This window comes from Mytilus galloprovincialis, chromosome 13, assembly GCF_965363235.1.
Source record: "Mytilus galloprovincialis chromosome 13, xbMytGall1.hap1.1, whole genome shotgun sequence".
Taxonomy (NCBI): domain Eukaryota; kingdom Metazoa; phylum Mollusca; class Bivalvia; order Mytilida; family Mytilidae; genus Mytilus; species Mytilus galloprovincialis.
Window position 1 is genome coordinate 69,283,955 of NC_134850.1, and position 20,010 is coordinate 69,303,964.

A 20,010-nucleotide genomic window follows, 5' to 3' on the forward strand; every position below is an offset into this window, starting at 1 on the left:
TTCTGTTTTCATTAAAGCCTCATGTATAGATAATTATTTTGTAGACGAGGCACACGTCTGATTTAATTAGTAAATTCCGCTGTTCCTGTAGCAAGATTTTCAAAATGGTGTTTCATAACCCATTTTTAAGGATTTATTGCACTAATAGCGCGGAAATTACTTTGTGATCCGTGAAAACTCATCGAACCTTTAAACGAACTTATTAATAGTAAAGGTTAATTTATCAATGCTGTTATTAGATCTTTAAATATTGATTTTTTTTTTCATTGGCACAAATATCGATGATGTCAACAACAAATCAAAACATAGTTAAATAAACATATTTCTCAGTTCATTTTTTATATAATTATTTCTTTATCTATATATAACATTATACACATTTATTATACTTTCATTTTTGGCATTGCAGAAGGTATGTCTTATTCGACTGACATGACGTTAAAAAAAATCCCTGGGATGAATTTGTAGTTGATTTTAGTTGATGATTCATGTTTTTTTTCTTTTTAACTGTTTTTAGTTTTCAGTAACTGCGAGTAATCTCAAATCATAATTGCGTGTTAATTTGACCTGTTGATACACTTGGTAATGCATTTGTGTTATTCAATATTTACTTATTTTGTGTTAAATTTCATCTCACTATTTTCAATATATACCTTTGATAAATATATAGTGTGAGGCCAAATTTGCACTTCTGTTCTCATACTATAAATAACAAGTTTATTTATTTCTGTAAAAAAATATCCAATATAGTGGATGAAGACGGTTGGTGCTGCCTTAACATTATTGTTTGGAAATATTACTAGATGATATGAAGCTTTATTAAATAGGAAGATCTGACATGATTTCCGATGGGATAAGTATTCAACAGAGTCGTCATGAAGCGGATATCATTTGTCTCCATTTACAAAGCCTTCATCCATACTGTATAGTCAACTACAAAAGGTTCCGTCATGACAATATGTGAATAATTCAAAGCAGTGATCATATGCGTACTAAATCAAACAATATTAATGTCAACAAATAATTGCATCACAAATGTTCGCAACCCTTTGATTTGTCTACCTAAAGTCCTAAGCAGATCGAATAATGTGTAAGTTTGAATAGGTAATATTTTTATTTTAGATGCAAGAACTGTCAGTCATTAATCTACAAAGGAGATACCCTATTCATGCTATTCGCAAATGGTATTGCATTCTTATACAAAAGAGATACCCTATTCGCAAATGGTTTTGCATTCTTATACAAAAGAGATACCCTTTTCGCAAATAGTATTGCATTCTTATACAAAAGAGATACCCTATTCGCAAATGGTATTGCATTCTTATACAAAAGAGATACCCTATTCGCAAATGGTTTTGCATTCTTATACAAAAGATATACCCTATTCGCAAATGGCATTGCATTCTTATACAAAAGAGATACCCTGTTCGCAAATGGTATTGCATTCTTATACAAAAGAGATATCCTATTCGCAAATGGTTTTGCATTCTTATACAAAAGATATACCCTATTCGCAAATGGTATTGCATTATTATACAAAAGAGATACCCTATTCGCAAATGGTATTGCATTCTTATACAAAAGAGATACCCTATTCGCAAATGGTTTTGCATTCTTATACAAAAGATATACCCTATTCGCAAATGGTATTGCATTATTATACAAAAGAGATACCCTGTTCGCAAATGGTATTGCATTCTTATACAAAAGAGATACCCTATTCGTAAATGGTTTTGCATTATTATACAAAAGAGATACCCTATTTGCAAATGGTATTGCATTCTTATACAAAAGAGATACCCTATTCGTAAATGGTTTTGCATTATTATACAAAAGAGATACCCTGTTCGAAAATGGTATTGCATTATTATACAAAAGAGATACCCTATTCGCAAATGGTTTTGCATTCTTATACAAAAGAGATACCCTTTTCGCAAATAGTATTGCATTCTTATACAAAAGAGATACCCTATTCGCAAATGGTATTGCATTATTATACAAAAGAGATACCCTATTCGCAAATGGTATTGCATTCTTATACAAAAGAGATACCCTATTCGTAAATGGTTTTGCATTATTATACAAAAGAGATACTCTATTCGTAAATGGTTTTGCATTCTTGGTTTTAAAATCTCGCGTGTCATGAGTACATGCGAAAATCGTTTATATTAGTCCCATGTTGTGACGCTACTGGCAGAATAAAATTCTATCAGGATGTTTACTAGTGGGTTCATATCAGTGTGACTTTATAGGTCAATAAATAGGTGACAAGTTATCTGATTTGAGAGATTGTATTTACTTTTATTGAAAGATAAATATTTGTGATATACCTTATCGTAGGCGACAATTTCATATATAGTGTAAACATGATAAACGTTCGATTGTAAATGAAGTGATTGGAAATAACCTTTTTTCTGGTTTAACCATTACCAGTAATAAGGTCACGAAAGCATGTTAAATTCGGTAGTTGGAATTATTTTTTTCTTTGATTTTTTTGGGAAACAGTAAAACAAAAAGTCATTATCCATCGTTTCAATTCTTGTAATTTATATGTGTGTTCACTAAAGCCATTGCTATTTCATAGTGTGTCTTTCTATGTTGTGATGTTACACTATTGTTTCAGGAACGAGTGAATGTTGGTACATATTAAAAGTTTTTACCCGCTGCATTTGTTTGCACCTGTCATAATTAAGGAACCGTGGTTGTCGTTTGTTGATGTGTTTCCTAAGTGTTTCTCGTTTCTCGTGTTTTATATAGATTAGACTGTTGGTTTTCCCGTTTAAATGGTTTTACACAAGTCGTTATTGGGGCCTTTTATCGATAACTGTTCAGTGTGAGCTAAGACTTCGTGTTGAAGACCTAACTTTGACCTATCCTGGTTTACTTTTACAAATTTAATTATGACTTGGATGGAGAGTTGTCTCAATGCCATTAATACCACATCTTCTGTTATCTAATCAATAATACGGCGTGTACACAAGGAGTCTTGATATGTTATCATCTATACGTTTAGTAAATACTGTTTGAATTCCTTCTATGACAATACTGGTGTTATCCATAACCAGCTCAAAATGTGCGATGCCAATTCGAGTTTTTTAAATAGACATGATCATTACTGTGATTTTGATGGGTGTCGCCCTATCAAATCACAATACATGACTAATTAAATCATGTGTTAAAATCAAATTCATTTGTTATCTGCAATAACTTTTCCTGATGATAACATAATATGAAAGGGAATTTTCATTAACCACGTGTAAACACAAATTAAAATAAATGTAGCTTAAACATGTTAAAGATGAACAAAACAGATTTCTCTGATAAAGAACTAACTATTTCTGCTGGAATAACAGTTGCAAGTTCACTTCTTTCTATCATTGGCGGTTTATTGATAATATGGTCATATTCGAGAATCACAGAAACTCAAAATCGAGTCAGAGATTTATTGGTTGCTCTGACAATAGCTGACATTTGCATTGCATTTGGAAATGGCGTGGGAGGTGTACAGTTTTATTACTTGGATTCAAAACAGTCTCTTTCAAGTAATGCTGTGTGTGTTGGACAAAGTTTTATTACCACTTCTTTCAGTATCTCCTCATTTCTGTGGATTCTATCAATAGCGATGTATCTTTTTCGATGTGTTTGGATACAGGAAGACCCGCTTTTAACCAGAAAAACAATGAAACTCATTCATGTTATTGTATGGGGAATACCAGGTATGTAAGTCAGCAAGAATTATTAAAAATGATGTTTGTTTTGATAAAATCATTATTATTTTGTGGGAAGTTAGATATGTTAAAATTACATTACATGAAACCTAGATAAGTCGTTATAGTCAACTAGTGTATGCACTTTTATCTAAAATTACAGGTTATAATACAGAACTAGTGGTAAAAATTTATATTCCAATATTTTTCTGTTTTCCTTTTCAGTTTGTCCGTACCTTCCACAATTCAAACTTTTCAGGGTATATATGACCTTTAAGAGACACATCCCTCCTTCATACGGGGTCTTTAATAAGTAGTGTCACTTTATTTATTATTTATTGTATTTGTGAACTATTAACATAATTTATCGTCCCTCGTTTGTTATTCTTATTTTTAAAATGTCCTAAAACATCAAGGCCAATCTAAACAAAACTTGATCAATTGATCTTTGAGGTAATTGTCTCTTACAAGTCTGTATGAAGTTTATATATATAATTATCTCTTTCGGGTGATTTAAATCAACCCAGTAATTGAAAAAGAATATCAGGTGTAATCATGGTTGGTTATAACTTCCTTATTGATAATTAAACAAACAACCTTTGAAAACGATCATCATGTGCTAATCTGCAAAATAAACCTGTAAAAATAATCGTCCTCTTGTTTTCTTAGTTGATCGTTGTCTACTGCTGGTCTTTTCGTCGTTTGTAGTTTTCCCCATGGTATTTCATGTATCTTTATCCACTCATGACGTATAGACAATATTCTTATCCATTTCTTGTCAAATGTCTTGGAAACTTGGTAAAGATCTTCAAAATTAGTCATGAGACCAGAAATGATCGTCAATGATTCCATACCGTATAGTCCAGAGCACCATGAGATGATCCCAGGTGTTGGTAGGGTATGTGTTTTTCAGTCTTTTGTTTCTGTGTTGTGCAATGTATTATGTTATTTTAATTCTTTTTTGTTTATTTATAAGGTCTTAGAGCTATCAGTTTATATTGGATTGATGAGTTTCAAAGTCACTTTGATATCTTTTGCTTGTCTGTGAACTAAGTAAAATAAATGAAATGCACTGCACTGCAACTCACAAATTTCAACATAGCGGTAGTCGTAAGATTGTCAACATCCGATAAACTGTACTTAAAATTAACTGTTATCTTTATTTAAATTCTTTAGGTGTAATTACATTAACAGCATATTTATATGACAAGCTTGGTAATGGTACTTACTCCATAAATGGCGTATGGTGTTGGTTAAAGGTTCCAGTAGATACAAAATGGGGATTATTCTGGATGCTTGTGACGGGCAAAGGATGGGAAGTCATCACATATGTTGTAATTGCAATTTTGTATATAATGATGAAAATAAAAACATATAGACAAGTGAGTAAACTCATGTACGGTCTCCAAAATTGCATGTAAGCAATTGTATGTACACTAAACAAAACAAATACGTAATAACCAGCTTGAAGCAGGTGTCAAATAACAAATTGAATATCACTGACTGAAAACGTAAACAACTATGCTAAACAATTGAAATGTAAAGATAACAATTAAATTAGATTAACATGTGATGATCTGGACGAAATCCCTATTCGGATTATATGTAAATGAAAAGCGAAGGGCATTTCATTGCAAGAATGCAAAAATGTCGACGCCATTGTGTACTTCCTTAAAACGACCGCATTCGAAATAAAGAAGCATCGTCCATGTATAGATTTTTTTTACATTTTGTAAGAGTAAAAGAATTGTGTCTTTAAATCTGAAATACAAGTGACAGGAATCTAAATTTTAAGAACGAAAATAGCAGCAGGCAGAATAAAACAATTTCAGTAAAATATCGGAACGACAGCTGTAAGATTCAGGCAAACAAAAAGTAGTGGGGTAATATAACGATTAATACAATAAACCTAAACAATTTTGCGCAACTTCATGTGGAACATGTTGCAAAAGGGCAAATCGCGAAGGACAGACTCTTTTCCAAGACGGGTAGCCTTTATGTTATTTTTTGTAATGTACATTCTAGATAAGTTTCTTCAACTCGACTTGCTTGTTCAAAACCTATAAAAAAGGGGCGAAAGATACCAGAGGAACATTGAAACTCAAAGATCGAAAATAAACAAACAACGTCATGGCTCAAAAAGGTAAAAGACAAAAGGACAAACAACAGTACACAAGACACAACATAGAAAACTAAAGACTTAGCAAAAAGTAAAATCACAAAAAATACTGAACTCCGAGGAAATTTCAAAACGGAAATTCCCGTATCAAATGATAAAACACATCCTAACGTGCTACAGGCATTTTCAAATGTAGAAAATGGTGGATTGAACCTGGTTTTATAGCGCTAAACCTCTCATTTATATGACAGTCGCATCACATTCCATTATATTCAGAACGATGCGTGAACAAAACAGACATAATAGGTGAAATTGTCAAAATATGGGTACAGTAGTCATCACTGTGTCCCAATCTCAAAACAATAAATATTTATTAAAGAAGCATAAAAGCATCTATCAAATTTAACATCAACACCGGACATTCATTGCTTCGCGTGTTTGACGTCAGAAAATGTAAACGTCACCCAGGAAGAAATACGAAACACGAACCCCAACAAAACTGGGGTGATCTTTACACTACAGTACAACAAAAAAAAACATACATGTGATATAAAACAAAATGGTTAACAATTTAGTGTGAACTTTTGTGTTTTCAGGGAAGACGGTTTAATAGGAACGTTCTTCAGTGGAACCAAATCAGTAATGAACTGAGACGAGAAGATGAAATATACTGTATCAGCTGTCTTATCATTTACTGTCTACGCATGTGGGGGATTATACGATTGGTTCTAGGATTGGTTAGAACCGATATACCATTTAATAACTACTGTTATGACCATGTCATAAAACAAGCTTTATTATTTCTACATTCATATGGAGACAGTGCGCAGGCATTTTGGAATTTTATTCTTTTCTGTTTATGTGACAAAACCGTTCGTACACATGTAAAATTAGCTTTTTGTAGAAGGAAATTAAACAGGTTGGGTGAAAACATAAAACAAAATAATGAGAGAACTTCGTTTTTCTAACTTATTTCCAGTTTTGTTTCTTTCTAAATATAATATATGGGTTATATGAGTCTATAGTATTGTTTGTCATTAATTTACCCATTATCATTGCTCTTGACTCGCATAATTTTGAACAGAGAAAGATTCAAAGAACCGTTCTTCATTACAAACAACTAAACTCTGACAATCATTTTAATCATGGACCCATTATTTTATACGATTTGGAGCATAATCATTGCATGCATTAATTTATTTCACTTTGGTCTGCATCCTAAAAATAACCTTTAAGGGTTGACAATTTGGATGGTCACCTTGTCAACGGCATATAATTCAAAATACCGAAATGTATTTGCTAGATTAGTTAACTTTGTTATTGGTTTTGAACTTGCTGTAAGTAAATTCAAGGTATCTCAGATCTGTATTTATAATCTTTTTGTTGTTGGGATGTACACGTACCCAGTCACGTCAACACTGTGTTTTTGTTAGATGTATTTCTATTTGTATCCATCTAATGACTTAAGTATTTTTCAACTGATTTGTATCGTTCGTTCTCATGTTTTACTGTTACATTACTGTCCCAGGTTAGGGGAGGGTTTGGATCCCGCTAACATGTTTAACCCCGCCACAATATGTATGTATATGCCTGTCTCAAGTCATGAGCCTGTAATTTAGTAGTTGTCGTTTGTTGCTAAGTTACAAATTTGTTTTTCGTTCACTTTTGGATATTGATTATGCAATAGTTTTCTTGTTTAAAAAAGAGGGGCGAAAGATAGTCAAACTTTTAGATCAAAAATAATCTGACAACGCCATGGCTAAAAATCAAAAAGACAAACAAATATAGTACACATGACACAACATTGTAAACTATAGACTAAGCAACACGAACCCCACCCAAAACTGGGGGTGATCTCAGCTGCTCCAGATGGGTAGGCAAATACTGCTCCACATGTTGCACCCGTCGTGTTGCTTATGTTATTACAAACACGGAAAATGGTCTAATTCGGTAGGTCAAATTCATAAAAGGGGAAGGGGATCGTAGTTACGATGTAAGGAACATATCAGATATCATCTGTGAAACGGTTATTCCATAACGGTAAACCAACTCGTGATGGCGTTCATAAAATTTACGAAGGGAAGGTATTGTTTTACATTTGTCATTTCGGTGCCTTTTATAGCTGACTATGCAGTATGGGCTTTGTTCTTTGTAGAAGGCCATACGGGACCTACATTTGTTAGTGTTAGTGTTATTTGGACTATTGTGATAAGTTGTATTGTTGGAAAGCATTTGAACATGGTTATACTACGGTTGCCTTAATATTAAACACATCTTCTTGTATATTAAGTTATCGTCTAAATATGATTTGAACAGTTATAGGAGTAACAATATCTGTATACATTTGCAATCAATACTGATCTTCAAGATATTTTAATGTCCATAACACATCTTCTAGTGATGCTTAAAAGTTCCTTAAATTCACGCTTATAACTAATAAACATGTACCTAGAATCTGCAACATAAATTGACATCATTGAAATGCCTGTACCAAATCAGGAATATGACAGTTGGTGTCCATTCGTTTGATGTGTTTGAGCTTTTGATTTTGCCATTTGATTAGGGACTTTCCTTTTTTAATTTTCCTCAGAGTTCAGTATTTTTGTGATTTTTTTTTTCTTAAACACTTTGTCACCCTGGCATTCTTGTTAGTCCTTTGACCTATAATTGTTATCTTTTTATACATTGTGACCTAGATGGAGAGTTGTTTCATTGGCAATTGTACAACATCTTATTCATATAGTCATTCTATACAAATGGCTTTGGACATGATTGATATGTCCAAGTTTGTAAATTAACCAGTTATATGAAGAAAAAAAAGTAAAATCACAAAAATACTTAACTCTGAGGAAATAAAAAACGGAAAGTCCCCTATCAAATGATAAATTCAAATGACAAAACACATCAAACGAATGGACAACAACTGCCATATTCCTGACTTGGTACAGGCATTTTCAGTTTAGAAAATGATGGATTGAACCTGGTTTGATAGCGCTAAACCTCTCACTTGTACAATAAAATTAACGGTACCAATTTTCTTGCACCAGATGCGCATTTCGACAATACAGGTCTCTTCAGTGATGCTCGTGGCCAAAATATTTGAAATCCAAAGCTTATATAAAAGATGAAGAGCTATAATCCAAAAGGTCCAAAAAGTATAGTACACCAGTCACGTCAAATTCCATTATATTGACAACGATGTGTGAACAAAATGTCACATATATGGGTACAAAAACAACAGGAACCCCATCAAAATCTTGGGGGGGATTTCGTGAAGGGTTAGCAGATCCTACTCCACATGTAGCACCTGTTGTGTTTCTTATGAAAGTATACTATTTAAACTAAAATATTCAATTAAATGAGTTTCACAGTGTAAATAGTACCTTTGTCAGTGTAATGTTATCTTGTGATAAATAGCTAATTTAAGATTCAGTCATACTCTTGAAACTTATATCTGGTTGCAATTATAAACAAAGAAATATCTGTATGGAATGTCTTATTTATTTCTATTCATTTGATTATTATTTCATACACATATATTGCACAGTTCTTCAAATAAATATTTCATGTAACATACTACATGTATAGCAATTAACTATCATGCAATTAATCATACACAGTACTGTGTATGTCCACATTGTAACCTAGGCTCAGTGACTCAGTTAGTTATGTGTACATTTCATTTAGTTTTATCAAATGTATTTATCACTTCAACTAGAATATTATTCAACAAATCCAATACTATGAAATGGTATATTTTACTGTTTGTACTTTTTAACATAAGGTCAAAATAAATATTGAACTTTTATCATATATCTACAAGTACATAAGAAAAATATTATTTCTTAATCTTAACAAAATGCTATGTAATTTTTTATATTAATCCATTCAATTGGAAGACAAATTTTTATCTGGGGTGTTTTTGAATTGACAAACAGTGTTATGGATATATCTTCCTCTGTTTGATACAGTATTCGTCCTATTTCAAGGAATTTTGAAAAAAAACCTATAAAATTACAATACTAATCTTACAAAATTTAAATCAATAAAAGCATGACATCGTCAGTATTTATATGAACATTATACAGTATTTATTCCTTGTCTTTCAGTTTGTTCTATTGTTTGCTGTAGATTGGTATCAAACAGGTCACATCTGAAAAGACAAAAATAAGTTTATTAAATAGAGTAATGGGCAATATGCTGTTCACCTTATGCCTATGCAACTTATACCATCATATGTTTAGGTCAATGTGCCCTTCATCGTTCATCAGAATGCTTAGAATTTGTAAACATAATTTCAACTATTTGCTTGAAATATAACATTTTTTTTTTAAATAAAAAGCAACTACTTCTACATGAATTTAAGAAAATAACTTATGACGTAATATTAGAAATAACCAAACAGTCACAGACACTTTAAAAATTTTTATATTGGCCAAGAGTCTTAAAAAAATTTTCATCCTCTCCTTACAGATAAATATGTCAAACATTTCATTTGAGAATATAAGTTTTTCAGAAGCACTTCATTCTTAAAATGAGTTCAAGATCAATGCTTTAACAACTTAAAAATTACAAAAATCATTACATTCTTATAAATATATGTTCCTGGTATAGCTATGAAATTATACCCCATTGCAGATTGTTCGTTTGTTTTCCTATGCATTGTTGTGACTTTGTACTGAGAAGCACATACTGTCATGAATATTGAATTAATTGAAAAATACATTTTGAAATTTCAATTTCTTGTGATTGCTTTCAGCTAATCAAAATAACAGATTATGAAGCTATTATACTCGAAACTACAGATATCTAGAATATCAACAACTTATCCATTAAATTTGTCCCAATGCTAGAGCCCGGTAACAAGGAGGATCTTTTAACTATAGAATATAACTAACTGTTAACTTCCTTACCTTATAGGCATATCCAAGGAATAAAATGGATTTTTTAAAGCAAAGTCAGCATAAATCTCATAAAGTCTTTTAATAAACACATCAACACCAGTTTGTCTAGGATCTGCTATCACAATAAATTTTATTCCTGTAAAATAAAATATTTAATCATGATAATACAGTTGAAAAACTAAATTTCAACAATAACAAAGACCAACCCAAAAAAATAAATGTGTTTAATGTCATGGAAAATGCCCATACAGTTATTTCTGTGTCATTTGGTCTCTTGTGAAGAGTTGTATCATCGGCAATCATACCACATCTTCATTTTTTTATTTATACATGTTTCAGTGAAGAATGCAAAGATTTTGGTCAATTTCAAACAAACTTTTAGACCAGCAAATATTAAACACATTCATATCAACTACTTTAAACAAACTTATTTATCACAGATATTTCATCACTTTAACTTCACCATTTTCAAATCTACCTAAAGTAGTTTAATGATCCACATTTTAACTATTAAAGTGAATATTCTTATTAGCATTATTTAATCCTGAAAGTCGCAAAAATTAATGGCTTGTGAAATTAGTTGGTTTACAGTAGATAATTTGTGTTTATGAACACCACCTGTCATGTAAACATTTATTTGGTACTGACCTGTGCTCCATATTCTACTCACAACAATAAGTCAAATGATGAAATTTTTGTTCACTTGTAGTCTAATTAATTAATGCGGGTCTCACTATTTAGCAACAAGAAGTGTCAAGAAGCGTCAAGAAGCAACAAGAAGAATAATTTTGGCAACAAGAAGCGACAAGATACAATTTTATTTATTAAATATAAAGAAATATGCATTTCATTTTTTTTTTTAATATACAGGCAGAAATAAATTGATTATTTTTTTTATTATACTGATAGATGAAGAAATTAAACATTTGTAAGGCCTAGAAGGAAAGGGATTGTGTAGTTTCATTAAATATAGAGAATATGTTTAAGGTAATGTATGTATTTGTTTTCAGCAATGACAGAGTATGAATAAACGAATGGAGATAAATATAGAGTGGGCATAATAGAATATAACCTCTTGATTCATTTGCTTAATGCTATGCTCTAACTGTACTCTTGTTATGACAATGCGATGCTTTCTGACATTTTTGTTGAAACCACTGTTCACATTTTTCACAAAACACACCATGGGCACATTTGAGTGCAGTTTTTTAAGCAGTTACCATAGGGGTGTGACATTTTTAGAGTGTAAGATTATTATTGCAGGTTATAACTTCCCTTACTTTTTCCTTTGCCCAAGAGGAAAACCCTTATCCTAAGGGATTTAGATTGACACGGCGATGTGGAACATCAAATGATATTAACGAGGCACGTGTCCCTTGTTTTATTGCTACAATAACATTCAATTAACACCTTCAACTTTGTACATGCGTCAGACTATACAATTGCACGCCTCAGACTATACAATTGCACGGGCCAGAATATACAATCATTGTAAATAGTGAACACCTGTTGAAAACTCAAAATTTGTCATTAATTTCCTTTAATCTTCAATCAATATGCATAAACATGATAAATATTATTTAATGAGGCAATACACTAAATAAATGATGAAAAATATTCACATTTTAATTTTGTTTTCCTCTTAATTTCAGTTCTTTGTATTTCACAATTTGTGTCTGTATTTTCTGGACAATGATGCACAAAAAATGCATTTTGCAAGTTTATTATATATTTTCATGATTTTACAAAAAAAGTTTTAAAAAATAAATTATAAGATAAATATATTATTGTTCTAAAACACAAGAAAAAGTACTATCATAATACGACAGGGTAACATAATACTTGCTGTTATACATAATAAAATATCATGTAAATAAATGTAGCAATTAGATCTATGTTTCATTTTTTTTTTCTATCAATATTAACTTTCTTGTCACTAAAATTGATTTCTTTTGCATATTACATGTATTATTTTAATAGTTATTTGGAATAAGTAATTTTTATAAAAAAAAATTCTTGTCGCTTCTTGTCACTAAAATTATTCTTCTTGTCTCTTCTTGACACTTCTTGTCGCTAATTATTGAGATCAATTAATGCTATTTTTTGACAACCAAGTTTCTGTGAATATTTTTAACATTTAAATTTCCTTACTGTTTAATATTTACATATACAGAGATCAATTATCTTTAAATTCATTTCATATAAAGAAAAAAGATTCATTTCATATAAAGTAAAAAGATTCATTTTTCGAAAGTTTATAAACATAACAATAAAATACCTGTCATTGTCTGATGGCAGTGAAGTTTAAATACATCTGTCTCCAATAACTCTATACCAGAAGATCTAGGCTCTGGAGAAAGCTGTGAACCAATAGTAAATAATCTGGAATAATAAATAACAAACAAATCTATTATCTATATAGCTATCAATGCCAAAGGACATAGGAGTCAGGCTTCACAGATACTGTGTATAATCTGATTTAAATATCAAAACCCATGTTTGGAACAGATATTATTAAAATGCTGGAGAATAAAAAAAATTTTCAAAATTTTTTTAACTTCAAAACCATAGCATATTCAACATAGCAGAAAAATATTATAATTCAACTTGTCTGGTACTGGTTGACCCTGGTCAGAGACAAAATAGGAATCTATATAATCAGAAAAGGGTAGAAACTGTGATTTAAAGCAAACATGAAGATAAAAAATGCAAAAACAAACAAAACAAAGAAGAACAGCTCACTTGACCCTTTAAGGGGGCTCGCCGGTCTAAATCAAATTTTTTTTATTTAATATAGGATTTCTCTATATTTTTCTATAAATGAACTTTATCTTATTCGTGTTATACTTAATAGAAAAATGAAATAAATCAAAGAGCTGAATAGCTCTGAGGGGAAAGACGGCCCTTGTTTCTATTTCATTTTTTTTTGTTTTTTTTTTTTTTTGGGGGGGGGGGGGGGGGTATCTTTTGATAGTCTTCATATAAAGAATGAAAAAAAGATCAGCTAGAACATGTAGAAAGGTTGACAATATTGAAATCAATTGTTGTTTAATGTAATTTCGTTTCTTTAGTTTAGGATTCAATTTAGACCAATGGAAGAGATCTGCATCTTCTAAATCTAAACATTCAATTAAAGTTGATAGTTAAGTATCTAAAATTCAACTAGTTGAATTCTGTCATTTAACAACAACTACAATATTTTTTGAAATCTTAATAGTGTACGACTGAACTGCAGGCTAGGGCCATTTTCCATTTTTTGTGACAGTACTCTTAAGATTTTTAATTTTTTTCTTAAGAAAGTTAGGACTGAAAAATTTATTCAGATTTTCAGTTTTAAATTTCCATTGATAAAGTTCCCAGTTACAACTCTCATCACAGGGATACAGGTACTAATAAAAAAAACAATATGATTGATGTAAACTGTTTGAAGCTTGTTTCCAAATCCTACATTTTGAAATATTTGTAAAATTTCATGAATAAATAGGTTTAAACTACAAAATGCAACATTTGTAATTTTTTTTATTTTGTTACCATTACAGAGTATTACAATGATTATGTTGGTACACAAAATTTAGTTTTAATGGAAGACTACTTATCATATACTAAATGTCACATTTTTAAGTGTTTATTTTAGTGGATAATTACTCATAAATTGAAGTGCTCCTGAATTGGAGGAAGATTCTCAAAACAGAGTTTTACAGAAAAAAATGAAAAAAATCGTTTCTCTCCCCAATCTCAAGTAGCCCCTCGGACTTTGTTTACTTTGAAAGTTGTTCCTACAAATTAAAGTATTGCATGTTGATGTTTGAATCATCTACAGCAAACATAATTATGTTTAAATTTAACAAACACCATTTTTTAATTAGTGCACAATCTTTGAGAATGATTTAAATAACCAGTGAAGGATATCCCTGCTTCTGCGTAGTGTGGCATTCCAACAATGACGTCACTATAAAATATAATGTAGGTTGGATATATTTAGAATATCTCGTCATACCGATTTTTCCGGTTTGTAAAAGAAACGTAAATAGTGTAAAGAGCTCAATATACGATAATTTCGAGAGAAACAGAAGGGAAATGTGTAAAAAAGTGTTTAAAGTCAATCTATTCGTTTGTGTCTCCCCATCTCATCAATCTCAGTCAGATTTGTTGGGGGATTTTCCACACTATAAAAACAAAATGAATGATGTGAGGGAATGTCACTCTGGTCAACCCCATAGGGGATTGACGGCTTGAAGCCGTCTTTCCCCAAAAATGGGCTCACAGTTCATTTACGCTCACAATCTGCCTTCGAAAGAAGCATACATTTTTGTTAATGTCCTTTTTTCTGTTGAACTAATAGCAGAAATAGCGGTAATATCGAACATTTGTCGAAATAAAAAAAGAACTAAAATTGCAGAAATCGCTTAAATTTTACAATTATTTAGTTTATGTACAGCTTATTCGAAAACAACAATAAAAAATATAGGTCACCGAAGAGTTAAAAAAGATATTTCAATTCTAATGCCAAAATATGGCATTTTTGCACCAAAGGGAGATAATTTTGAGCTTTTTCAATGATATCTACATTTTAAAAGTCACCTGGGGCCAACATGAATTGATTTTTGGGAATGAATTTTGTACCATATGATAAAGTAACAACTACTAAAGGTAATAAATAAAATTTGTAATGAAATATTAAAGTTTAATTTTTTTCTGAAAATCTTATACCCGCGAGCCACCGAGGTTTTTATTATTGTAAATAATGCGACAGAGTTGAAAGCGCAATAACTTAATCTCCCATTTTGAAATATTTCATATGAATTAAACAGGATTGTTCTCAAAATCTTAAGAATTAAAATCACATTTGGAAGTTTAAAATGACGAAATCGCAATCATAAATGCACGCAACAATTTCTGAATTTACAGGAACGTGATACAGTAAGTCAAACTTTACCAGTAACACTAAAAGACTAGAATACTTACGAATGAAACATGCTAGCCAACATAATTTTTTATACTTACGAATGAAACATGCTAGCCAACATAATTTTTTCATTTGTTGATAATTTTTGCCTTCCAAATTTGATGTTAATGGGGTAATTTTCTGCTGAGGATAAAACTTCTAAGATTTCTCTGCCGTCTTGCAAATATCTGCCTTCTGCAGTAATACCATTAATTCCAAGTACACAATGACCAACTGAAATGAGAAGACGGTAAATGTTGCAGATCTGTTATGACAATACTTGTTTGTCTGTTGTTAATAATTTTGTAATAGGGGATCCTGAAATCACATGCTAAGTAATACATTGTACATGTAAGAGACCATGACGGACATTGACTGACATGAGGTATAAAATAATATTCATCATCAAAAAATGCATACACATAATATTCCATGCTTTCACATAACTTTAACATGACTCTATGGATTTTTTTCCTTAAAAAATCACTTATGTAAATGTTTATGTAAGTATTTAAATTACTTTTGGCTTCATATAAGACTGTAATAATAATATAAAATTTATTTGGCCGAAAACATAAATCTTTATATACATGTCTTTACAATAATATAAAGAACAAACACCAATGCATATATATACAAATACTAATACTTATTGAGTTAATTCAGGATAATACACATAATGGCGGGCCACAAAAAATAAATATCCGCTGTACAAAAAAAATGTATAAGTTACTGATGCAAAATATGCAAAAATTAAATGAATAAAAAGGGGGGGGGGGAGGGATGGGAAATTTCTTGATTTGATTTCTAATGTAATGACTAGGAAAAGGAATTCACTTTAAAACTAAAAGGTGGAGTGAACACAAATCAAAATCAGTTAAGGGAGAATATCAAACGATCGGCCAAAGGGGGGTAACTAGAACATATTTCGCATCGTAAAAACTTCCTTTTTTTAAAGAAAAAACAAACCAAAAAAATAAACTTGTTTCAATATTTGACAGGTCAAAGATTAATTACAAAAATCATTTAGAAAAAAAAATGGAAGTTTTTGTCTGAATAGAACTTATCACCAAGTTAGTTAAATTGTTTAAGATACAGTGAAAAAAAATTAACAAGTGTTTATAATGGTGGTATGTTACAAGTTTTCCCATTACATCAATGTCATTCAGACTCTCTGGAATTTACGTATGAAATCTAATAAGATCAGAAACTTCGAGAAGCTATAGACCTGATACCCAATCCTGGGCCTAAATTAAATTTTCAAGTACTTGCGAGAAATTACCAGGAGAAATGGTGCACCGTACAAGGAATATACAGTACAATCTTCAGAGACAAGTCGTGTCAATTATTGACCTTAGGATCAGAATCAGGATCAGACCTTCCAATAAAATTTGACCAATCAACAATTGAAGTATATGGGAAGATACCTTTTACTGTGAGTCGTACAAATGTATGTTTCCAATCTGGCTTCGGTAGACGAAATAATTACGATTGACAAGCTTAGGTAGGATGATTCTGACAACAAAAGTAGGCGTGTTATACACCATTGTGTAGAAAAAACAAAGTCCCCAATTATGGTAGAAAAATCAATAATAATAAAAAAAAAAAAAATCAGGAAAATTTCTGGAATTTTTCATTCTACTAATGAACTCAAAACCATTAACTTTTTTCAGATCTACTTCCTGTTCTGGTTTTCCCCGCATTCACACAGAATCTACTTCCTTTTCCTGTCTTGTTTGCATGAGACTTTGAATGAAATATATATTTATCAGTCTAGTAAAAAAAAAAAGATTGGAACTCAATACTAATTCATTTTTAATAATTGTTTGATATGAAAAAAACGTTACTTGATGAAAGCGTTTCTTTTGTTTACAATGAATATGACGTCATAACTTAAAGAACGTCACAGCTAAATCCGTAACAACAGAACCAAAATCGGGAACGTTACGGTATTTCCGTTTCTTTTATCAACATGTTTGAATTAAAAAAAAATGACACATACAGACTTTGTTCCCATTCACAGGTTATGCCTGCCTCATATTATATACAAAAATGTCAATGCCTGTCATAGTAGCTGCCTTTAAGTTGCAGCCTGCAATGGATTTGTCTGTATTCTAAAATATACATTTGACACAACTATGATTTATATAAATAATGATTATTTAAGCTTAATACTACAGTTTGACATCCTGTTAATCACCTTTTATCCCATCACATTCTCCAAATGCAACAACCACCTTATCATCATAAATTTTCAACATTAAATTGAGAGGGTATGCAAATGTTTTCTCCAATTCTGGTCGGGTATTGTTATGGTCAAACTGGTAAATTAAACCACCAGCCTTATTTATTATGTATACACTAAATATTGCCATTGCTCAGTATTTTCAGTTCATCATCTCATTTCCCTTTCTGTAATTGCAATCAGGGGAAACAATCTTTGTTGTGATCGATGCCTAGGGACAGTCCACACACTGGATTGTTTCCTGAGCGAACTACTTAAAAAAACATCTAAATCAGAAAATGTTTTAAACAGCAACGCACCATAACTTTCTGAAAAAAAAATTAAAAAAAATACTAAGTTAACAAGATTCGTAAAATCTTAGCAAAATTTGTTCCAAACCTTTCTTTTTGTTGTTGAAAATCCCAAAAGCCAAAAGAAGTGTTTAATAAATTGTAAGCCATGATGGGTAAGATGCAAGTTTAATAATCTTGCATAATGTTTGTAAAAATGTTTAATATATAACGAAGTTAAAGAGACTCAAGTTTTTTTTAAATTATTCTTTCAATGGGAGCAATAATTTGAATAGATTTAACTATACAACTCATTGGTAGGAGAGTTAACGTAACTATTCATGCAAATGCCAAAACTGCGGAATTTGTAAAGAGTATTAATAGAAATCAAGTATACGTCCTTGTAGAAGTGAATTAAAAGAACTAGAACCCAACTAAACATACTGATAGGAACATGATCACTTTTTACCTCGAGAGAGTGAAGTCAAGACTTTTTTTTCTATTTCGCTTTCCTCATCCGAGCAAAAGACTTTTCTGATCACTTCAAAATAAAATAACTGCAGACTGATACGAATTGAGAGACACACCAAAGCAGTGTTGACATAAATTTGAGGTATTACAACAATTCATTATTTATTTATTTAAGGATGTACTTAAGTGATCTAAGGTAAAATAAAATAAATCAAGAATTCAAAATTGATACTTTAATCTGGAAGAGTATTCAAAATAAGGTAAAAATATTTATAGGTCATGGAGCTCCTTTGCGAGATATTTGATTTATAAAATATGGGGGGGGGGGGGGAGTCTGACTCGGACTTTTACCTTATTTTATTTATTTATTTTGCATTGATATTATTTCGGTCTCAAATCAAAAGAAATTAAATCAAGAATCTACTTAAATTTGGTCAAATGACCTTTTGTGAGCTATTAAGTCTTATGTTAAAAGATAAATAGGTGTTTTTGGGCAAAATATTTGACCTTGTATCCTATGGAAAACACCGAGGATTCTGAACATTTGACACTTTTTCCAAAACCTCTTCTTAGAACATCCTTAAGTCCAAATTATCGGGCCAATCCTGGAATCTCAATGTACAAATACGATTTATATGAAATAGAACCATAAAAACTTCCATATACAAATTTAAAGCAGTATGCGTAAATAATATCTAAATCCGACGGTAACTGTCGAACTCGCTTTGGTGTGTTCTCGATAGTTAGAAAAAGACGCCAAAAAAATTATATGTTTTGAACCGAATTACTTCTTATAATGTAAAAAAAAAGTAAATGCAAATATTTTATTAAATAACAAATATTAGTAATGAACGGATGAACTCTATTATTTTGAAATCCACCGAAAAATAAGCACATTTTATAACTGACAACAGGGGCTAACAAATTTTGCAATAAAAAGTTAAACAATTATAAGGCTATGTTAAAAAAACTTGATGCTAGGTAAAAAGGAAATGCACGTATCGCAATAAAAACATACAAATCATGATCAGTTACTGTATATTAGGACAGGGGAAGTGTTAACAGAAATTGGACTATAATGACAAATTCAAAAGGGGCATGCACTAAAACAGCCAATATAAACTCAATTCTGCTAAAATTTTGCAAAAGGTGTTAAAAAAAAATCTACATGCATATCTTTTTAGTTTTTATTGACATTATGACTTTATCTTTTTTATGCACATCTTCTAACATCAGACTCGGACTTCTCTTGAACTGAATTTTAATGTGTGTATTGTTATGCTTTTACTTTTCTACATTGGCTCGAGATATAGGGGGAGGGTTGAGATCTCATAAACATGTTTAATACAT

At 31.0% G+C, this 20,010-nt stretch overlaps 2 protein-coding genes across 2 annotated transcripts; one reads left to right on the plus strand and one right to left on the minus strand.

The window, feature by feature from the left end:
* The first annotated feature begins 2,959 nt into the window (after nucleotides 1–2,959).
* On the plus strand, nucleotides 2,960–6,853 carry LOC143056273 (G-protein coupled receptor 157-like). The gene is made up of 3 exons (XM_076229364.1): nucleotides 2,960–3,716; nucleotides 4,884–5,089; nucleotides 6,423–6,853. Exons 1-3 carry the CDS (start codon nucleotides 3,290–3,292, stop codon nucleotides 6,792–6,794), a joined length of 1,005 nt encoding a protein of 334 aa, XP_076085479.1. The 5' UTR covers nucleotides 2,960–3,289; the 3' UTR covers nucleotides 6,795–6,853.
* A 2,456-nt stretch (nucleotides 6,854–9,309) lies between these two features.
* LOC143057823 (trafficking protein particle complex subunit 4-like) lies at nucleotides 9,310–18,122 on the minus strand. The gene is made up of 5 exons (XM_076231241.1): nucleotides 17,876–18,122; nucleotides 15,735–15,909; nucleotides 13,009–13,112; nucleotides 10,740–10,866; nucleotides 9,310–9,979 (listed from the first exon to the last, which is right to left on the minus strand). The coding sequence occupies exons 1-5, from the start codon at nucleotides 18,048–18,050 to the stop codon at nucleotides 9,907–9,909; spliced, it is 654 nt and encodes a 217-aa protein (XP_076087356.1). The 5' UTR covers nucleotides 18,051–18,122; the 3' UTR covers nucleotides 9,310–9,906.
* Between the last annotated feature and the right edge of the window lie 1,888 nt (nucleotides 18,123–20,010).